The 8,757-nt window shown below is 43.7% G+C and overlaps 1 protein-coding gene across 1 annotated transcript; it reads right to left on the bottom strand.

The window, feature by feature from the left end:
- Window positions 1-658: 658 nt before the first annotated feature.
- On the bottom strand, window positions 659-8,298 carry LOC117470010 (short transient receptor potential channel 2-like). The gene is made up of 14 exons (XM_034114527.1): window positions 8,284-8,298; window positions 7,219-7,911; window positions 6,939-7,139; window positions 6,673-6,837; window positions 5,982-6,156; window positions 5,705-5,905; window positions 4,962-5,124; window positions 4,758-4,850; window positions 3,921-4,113; window positions 3,713-3,840; window positions 3,565-3,634; window positions 3,355-3,472; window positions 926-1,512; window positions 659-856 (listed from the first exon to the last, which is right to left on the bottom strand). Exons 1-14 carry the CDS (start codon window positions 8,296-8,298, stop codon window positions 659-661), a joined length of 3,000 nt encoding a protein of 999 aa, XP_033970418.1.
- Between the last annotated feature and the right edge of the window lie 459 nt (window positions 8,299-8,757).

Consider the following 8,757-nt stretch of genomic DNA (forward strand, 5'->3'; position numbering starts at 1 on the left):
ATCATTTTGCAGTTTCAAGTTACTACATTCAGCTGATTAATTAGTGTATTTTTTGTAATGGTAATACACTGTAACCCTATTGAACTGCCACTGATGCTTATCAAAGCCTATTGATTTCAGCATCGTGACTTTAAGATGCTTTTGAACATGTTAGCAATTATAAAACAAATTTAATTTAAACTGATTTTTAATAGATATCTATTTTCGGAATAAATTAATTGTATTGCCTAAATCTGACGAGTTTAAAAATATTGGGGAATTAAAGATAACATTTGCCAAACAATATTTTTTTAAATAACTTTTTAAGAAGAAAGTCAAAGGCTTTCTGTGTTAGAGCAAGATAAGGTTTCTTCTTATTTCACATACCGGTTTCTGCTTACTGACTTTCTCACATAACTAAGTACTTAGCTAAATGAATTGTGTTTTGCGTTACGCTAGATGAAAAGTCAGATAGCACTTTCCAGTCTGCAGTAAATATGAAGCTAGCAGCATTAGAGCATTAGATTACCTTTTCACAACATGGGACATCTGCTCTGGAGTTCATTCATTAGCACATTATATTTAGTTTTAGGTACAAAAACAGAGAAATCAAATTACAATAGGCAAGGATATATTTCCCAATATGTGTAACTTGTCACTTTTAAATAATTATAAATGTCTAAGGCCTCACTACCGTCCCTACAATCGCCCCGTCCCCTTCTTCTGACCCGAAGCCGGTGTCCTGAGAGAGGCTGCTTCCTGTTGGGGAGGTGACGGTTTTTGTGGCTCCAGGCTTTGCATTGCCCTCTTTGACAGCAATTTCCCCTGCCGCTTCAAGTTCAAACTTTTGACCTTGCTTCCACGTTGGCTCCACTTTCTGTTCTTTCAGCTCTGCTTCTTTAAACTTGTTCATTGCTGACTTTGTTTCTGTCTTTTCACTGTTGACTGTGTTGCTTACATTTGTGTCAGGAGTTGTATCTGTGTGTGTTTCACTCACCTTCCCCCCTGTCAGCTTCTCATCTTCCTTTCCTTTTCCTGCCTTGGGTTTAGACTCCTTTTCTAAATGATTCAAACTTGTCCCTGCTACCACTTTAACTTCATGTTCAGTATTTTCTCTATTGTCTGCTTCCATCTGCTCTTTCTTCTCAGCTTCCTTCTGATCCCCTACCTCAGTTTTAGCTCTCCCCTCTTCCATCTTCACCACATCACAGTCCGTCACCTCCTTCGATCCTTCTGCTTCACAATCACCAACAACATTTTCATTGTTATCTGTTTCAATTTGATCTTCAACCCCTTCTCTCTCTCCATTGTGCACTGGCACTTTGATTGATGAAGCGTTCTCATCTGGTTTGCAGTTAAATCCTACAAAATTGTTTTTGGCACCAATGATGTATTTCCCCAGAAAAGAGGAGCCCGCATTGGTCAGTGGGCCACTTGTTGAGTGTCCCTCCGCCAGAAGCTGCTGGACCACCTTGATGTCCCCGTGCATCCTGCTGACCGTTTTGGTCAGCAAAGTGATCCGATTGCCGATATCTGAGGGAAGAGAACACTTCCATCACAATACGGCATTGGAGGCACTTTAAAGGGGCCCTATTATGCAAAATCCACTTTTTCATGTCTTTTATACATAAATATGTGTCCCCCCCCCTGTCTGAAACGCCTTCATTGGACACCTTTGTTTTCTTCTGTAACATAGTGACATCACTATTTAACACTGACACTTCTATTGGCTAGCGCTCCAACCAGTGGCGTCGCCTGGCCTGGGCATCCGGGGCTTTAGCCCCGAATGTTTTTTCTGTAGCCCCGGACAATTCTCCCTCAATAATATAATACATTAACCGTGCTTTACGTGAACCTCATCATGACACGAGAGAGGACGGCAGCACTGTAATTTCCCGTGTTCAGTGAATGCAACAGAGGCATGACACCAGACCAATCAGAGAGTTGCATGGAAATAAACGTGTGCTTGTGTCATTCAAGCTTGGCTTGCTTGGTAGCACATGTCTGCCAAGCATCTTGCTTCAGAAGCGAGTCAAGAATACTTCCTGGCATTCGGAAACCGAAGTGTGGAACACGCTAGCAAGTGTGCAGGTGTGCGTCATATGAGAGGCCCCGCCTTACATCTTCCGCCACAGATTTGGGGAAATTGGTCCGTGCGCAAAGCATTGTGGGGATTTTAAGACCGCGAAGTCTACTCATGTGCAGCCTCGATATTTCTCCAAACGGAGTACGCCGGGCTCGGTAGATTTCCAAGTATGCTGGAGATTGGAACAGTACTTCAGCGGCACTCGATGACGTAGTATACTTGAAATAGTGGCTCTGGAGCAGCTTTACTCGCGATTGAGAAACACCCGGCGTGTGTGTGTGGCAATAGCGCATTTAGTGTGATAGAGAGAGAGAGAGGGAGAGAGAGAGGGAGAGAGGGACCGGTGCCAGCATGGACCGTGTTGTTAGCATCTGGTTAGCTAGCTGCACTAACGGACATAAGGAGCTGTTTGTTCCACAAGAAGCTGGAGGAGAGTCCTCTCCTCTCAGACTGAGAGACTCAGGTGAGCTAAAGGACTCTCTGAGTGTTTAGATAGTTAACTTTAGTCTAAGTTATCTCAGTGGGTCTCAAACGGTTTGGTCACAAATTATTCAAAAGATTATTTCCGCGGCACACCTTCATATGATCATTATAGTTATAAAAAAAATAAGAGAATAAAGGAAAAACAGTTATGAAATACTATATGGCAGTAAAACAAGAATAGAGTTTAAAAGGGGAGTGATTAGTCAAATATCCATAAAGAAAAAGTACATCTGTTTACAGTTCTGCTTCATATGGGTGTTGAGAGGTATCCATAGATCTCTTCATTTTGCTCTCAAAGTGCACCAGATTGATGCATTTAACATCAATATTTAAAAAAAAATCTTCCTGGGGGAACATCCCCCCGGACCCCCCAGAGGAGGTGAGCCCCCCACTCATAAAAAATACCACTTTACCCCTGCATATATGCCGTGAGCTGATTATCGAGCCTTCATTGTAACAGTCGCGGGTATACTGTGTGTGTGCGTGTGGGGAGTGTTGCAGTGAAAAATGCCAATGAGTGCCGCCGCCACTGTGGGCTAAGCCCCGAATGTTTTGAGGTCCAGGCGACGCCCCTGGCTCCAACACAATGTTCGTGATAGGCTAAGGGGCGGGATATCTCTAAGCGGCTGACCAATCACAACAGAGCCGGCCAGCTAACCAATCAGAGCGGACTGGACTCTGGTTTCAGACAGAGGGTGTAAAGAGGTGCTGCAGCACAGCAGTATGAGAAACAGAGATTCCACCTGTTTGGGACCCAACAGGACTCTCAGACATTCCTGTGAGACGGTTATTTCATCCTCACGTACCTTTCCTCTTGTTCTCCTCGAACTCCCTGCGTGCCGACTCAATGTAGCGCTGCACCAGAGCTCTGATCACCTGCTGCCGGTACGGTATCTGGTCCTCTTCAGGCTCCTTATCATTGCTCTTAAAACACATGACATCACAGCGTTTAGCAAATATTATGAAGAATATTGTTTTCTTCTAGTCACACTGCTGAATATGAGCATTCAACTTACCATAGAGGGAATAGGAGGATATTTGTTCTCAGAATTTGAAGTGCAGCAGCAGATTAGTCTGAAGAGACCTCTGGAACAGAATCCAAAAACAATAAATAAAGACGAAAATGGAGATGACTCAGCAGTTTCCATTGTTTTTAAAGCTCACCTTAACATGTAGTAGAAGGCTTTGGGTGAGGGGATGATGTTGAAGGGCACGGGAATGGTGAGGCCCTCTCTGAAGTAACTGAGGTACAGCTTGGAGCGGGCAAACTTCCACTCAACGTCTGCATCATCCTGAGAGAGAAATGGATGTTAGTGACAGTCGTTAGTTTCTGCCTATCTTTCAGGTCTGACAGAAGGAAATACCGCTTTACCTCAATTTTCTGGAAGGTGTTGGTGATCATGGCGATAAGCATGTTGAGCAGGACGATGACGATGACGAGGGTGAAAATGCCGTACAGAATCCTTCCTACAAACTCCGCCACTACAAACTGGGGCATGTCCACGTAGTCCTGGTTAGCCACGCCAAACATGGTCCAGAAGAGGAAGTGGAACGTCTCATTAAACCTGCAGCAAAGCACGATGGGTCGGTTTTCATACTCTTTTAAATGGACATAACTATGCTGAAATATATCATGTGTATTATTAGTTTTAGAAACTGAAATGTTATTTCCTGTGTTGGATTTACAAATGGAAGATTGTCTTGGGCAATTACAACCTTATTAAAAGTATAAACAAGATGAAACTTGCTGGGTGATGTGAAATCAAAAAGATCCTGTAAGTCCTTATAAGTACTCTCCACAAACTAGTATCTCAAAATAACCTATTCACTTATTTTCAGATACTAAGTCTTTATTTTGACCAGGCTTCTAGTAAGTGTACTACAAGTCATTAATTTAAGAAGGTACCTCTATATAATGACTTACAGGATCTTTTTTTTAAATCACATTGGGGTAATGGACTTCAATAGCAAAGAAATAAAAACATATTCTTTGGATTATTTTCAACTTTCTACTTTGTTTTTTTCTATTCCCGTTATGAAAGATAATCAGGTTCAGGGACAAACATTAATGATGTGACAAACAAACAATACAGCATTTATTTTTGACTGATTTTGATCATTATGATAAGCTTGAATGACTGTGTGACAAATCAAGCCAGCAACAATATGTTACTGTGTTCACCTTGCAGCTGTGAGAACAGAATCATACCTGCCAAGATGTGGAGAGAGGACATAAGGAACATAGACATTGTTGATGCCACAGAGGAAGGCTGTTCCGATGATCATCAATATAAACATAAATCTAAAAAAGAAAGAAAAATCATTCTCATCAGCTCTGTCAGGTGCTCTTAAGTCCCCCTCAGTCAGTGATCAGTACAGAAATGTGCAGCATTAAGCTTCAGGATGTTTATACCTCATCATGTCATCGATCATCTTCCCTATGGAGATCTGCAGAGTTCCCAGGGACTCGTGAGCTGGCAGGATGTAGGCCAGCCGCGTGAAGCTCAGCATGCTGGTCACTGCAAACAGAACCTCGGCCAGCAGCTGGGGGTCCTCCTGACGCCAGTCCTCACGCACTGTGGGACACACAGTCAGACAGAAAGGGTAAGGGGTAAAGGAAGTAGTGAGCAAAAGCTGGATAAAAGCAACTTGGATTACAATTCACACGATGTGAGAGAGTTGGTAAATGATTTAGTTTGACTGATGTTAAACAAAGACCCCATTCACTGGGATTTGTCAAACTTTTCCCTGTCTTTAGATTCATCTATTTAATAATTCAAGGTCACACAGGGTGAATAATTGATATACAAATGACCATTTTGTGTCCTAAGTGTTCATTTAAGAATTCAGCTATTTTGGATGAATGATCTTATCGTATCATATTTGGATCTTATATATTATTACAGTAAACAGTCATTATTCTACTGTAAATAATTTAATTTGACATCCTGTTTAGTTTTGTTCTGTTTTATGTATGTATGTACACATTTGTCTTATTCCTGCAAATTACTTTAATCAATTTCAATTGCATTTGATGCACTTTTTTCTGTCTTTTTTCTGTTAAGTCTGTTGTATGTTGCATCTTTGTAGGAGTACTACAGATTTTCATTACCAAAACTACTAAAAAGTATTTTAACCTTTGAAACGTTTTCTCACCAGCCTGAGTGAAGTAAGCGCACTCCTCTGTGACATCATGCCCATGGCACACGAATAAGCCTTTGAGCATGATGAGCAGACGTAATGCGAAGGAGGCCAGATACATGCCGAGCACCATCACGTCCAGGCAGTTCCACCAGTCCAGGAAGTAGCTGCGCAGCCCCTCGATCCACACCTCCTTACACTCGTACCAGAAGAACCCTGCGGGGAGACCCCTTAGTGTAAAACACTGAGTTTCCTGTGTGTCCTTCAGGCATGGTTACTTTAAGGAACTCACCGACCACCCACACCATGTGGAAGGAGCTGTGCAGCATGTCCTGATGCCGGGAAGCAAATTTGGTTCGATACATCTCCATGGTTATTGACTCTCCCAGTAACGTGATGAGGAACCACAGGTAGGAGGCTGAGTGCAGGAGGAACTTGATCACAGGAATCTTTAGTAACTTTCCCACCTGGTGAAAAACAGAAAGACGATTTTAGGGCCAATATACACATGGATGAATGGATCTCTAAAGGGGCCCATGTGGAGAAGGCCAAGAGGAATTAAATGTATGGCCAATGTTTTGCTAAATGTTATCGCCATCTAGATCTGCGTGACTTTTATGCGAGACACATTTGCTAAATTATTTTTTAAATATGCTAGAGCTTACCAATTATTTTCAAAAATACAAAAAACTATTGATAAAAAATATGTTTTCTATGTCTCAGCATATATAATAGTTTGGAAATATAGATTAAAGACATCTAAATACCAGTCAGGACCTTTTTATTTTTTTTAATTAAATAATAAAAAGCATTTCATTACATTTTAAAGATCTATAGAAAGACTATGTTTTGCATCTATAAATGCAAATTAACTAATTTGTTCCCAAGGGTCCATTGTCTCATATTCTGTCCACATGCACATGTGTGTTAATCATATTTTCCTGTATCTCATGGCAGTCTGTGACATTTTCGTGTGACGTGACCTTTGACTTTGGAGCGACCCAGTAGATGAGGCAGAGGAAGGGCATGGTGAGGAAGATCACCATGGAGACAAACAGCTTCCAGGCCGTCCTGCTGCCCCGCCATCCAGCCAGGTTCCCGCACCAGATAGAGGAGAGCACCTGCTGGCAGATGGGGTGGGCCACAAACTTCCACAGAAACAAACACACAGAGAGGGAAGAACAAATTATGGATTGAATCTTCTTACTGTAATCCTCTCTGACTGACCGTAGTGTCAGCATCCAGCTACCTGCTTCTGGTTGAAGTTGACAGCGAGCCGCAGGCGGGACAGGTTGGGGATCCCCTCATCGAAGGCCTGCTCCTCCAAGGAGTCCTGGCTCTCGTCTCCGCAGCTGTTCAGGATGGTGGTCACCTCGCTCTGGTTACGACACATGCCCAGCAGCTCCACGGCAAACTCCTGACAGAGCTCCTCCAGGCCCAGGTACTGAGGCTGCAGGAGGAGAGTCAGGTTACAACACAGACAGCCAACATGAACCGGAAGTGAGGAACGTGTACCAATCTCACCGGACCTTGAACTCTGGCTCTTTCTGCGAGAGCATGCGGAGCTCCCTGCTGAGAGTGAAGGCTCTGAGCATGGCGTCCTCAGAGGTGACGGACAGGTAGGCGCGGCTGGCGATGCCGCGGTAGGTGTTGATGCGAGACAAGGAGAACTTCAGCAGGTCGTACTGCCGGCCGTTACGACACTCCAGACAGATGCAGGATATCTTGTGCGGCCACGGGATGACGTGCCCTTTCCGGGTGAGCATGGCGACAATGTCGTACAGGTCCTTCTGGCAGGCTAAGGTCAGAGGAGTCACACCAGGAGCAAACTGGGAGTTGTCAATGGATTGGTCAAAGATGGCCTGGGAGAAGGAGCGCACGTCCATCTTGTTTCCTTTCTCCTGGTCGAGGCGGTCCAGCAGGCGCTTCACCACCCGGGGCTGGTTGGTGTCCACGGCCACGAGCAGGGCCTCGTGAATCTGCCGGAAGTCGAACTTGATCCCCTGCAGGAGGACATCCATGCAGCTCTCGTTGCCCAGGCGGATGGACAGGTTGAGGGCCTCCCTCCACTGGCGGTCCTCGGACTCCTCCAGCTGGCGGAGGATGCCGTCGCCGGTCTTCAGCAGCCCACGAAGTTGCTCTATCTTCCCCTCCTGGATGGCAACGATGAGCTCCGGAGGGAAGCGCATCTTCCGGTTCATTATCTCGCGCCATTGTTCTGGCTGAGGGACAGGACAGCAGAACCAGGTGTGCATTTAGACATTTTATGATTTTAAAGTCAGATATCATGGAGGAAAAAACTAACTTCCAATTTATTTTCATACGATAAAGCCTGAATTTGAGACAATTAAAGGATCAATAAAAACCAAGGTAGATTTTATAAATGATATCAATTAAAAAAACAACTAAACAAAATGTTAAAAGTTATTTAATGACTGTTAGCAGATACTTGAGTACAGATTTATCCCCACATCATAACATTTAAATAAAAATACACTAACAGTTTAAATGAAAAGAGATTTACATTGAACCTTTGGCCTAGAGTTACATACTTAAATATTTTAACAAACCCAACTGTATAACACGTTGCTTACCGTGAGGTTTTCCATCGCTGATGAAAAAGAGGACAATTTTGAGCAGTAGATCCTTAACTGGGGACAGTATCACATTCTCTGGATACATCAATTATATTTCTTATCCCAGCAACTGTAGGCTTCACAAATGAAGTAGAAAAATATGAGTAGTTTGCAGAAAGAGGAGAACTGAGCACTTGGGTGTCCTGCGATCATGTGCCACCGGCTGACTACATGAAAACAGCACCAACAACCTCAATAACACACTTTCACCCCCCATGGGGCGAGGCCAATTAAAAGCACAGTCTGTTTAAAGTGTCTCATGCTTGGCTGGGCCCAAACCAAACTGTTTCTGCGTTGAAACATGAATGAACTCTGGTCTCCTGTTGGAAACAGTGCCATGTTACAATTAGGGAGGCTGTTACTGAGCAGGCAGCAGCTGTCAGAGACGGTCCCAGAGGAGAGTCCACAGCACGGGGAAAACAAGGAGCTGCA

The sequence above is a fragment of the Trematomus bernacchii genome, unplaced genomic scaffold (genome assembly GCF_902827165.1).
Source record: "Trematomus bernacchii unplaced genomic scaffold, fTreBer1.1, whole genome shotgun sequence".
In the NCBI taxonomy this organism is placed as follows: Eukaryota; Metazoa; Chordata; class Actinopteri; order Perciformes; family Nototheniidae; genus Trematomus; species Trematomus bernacchii.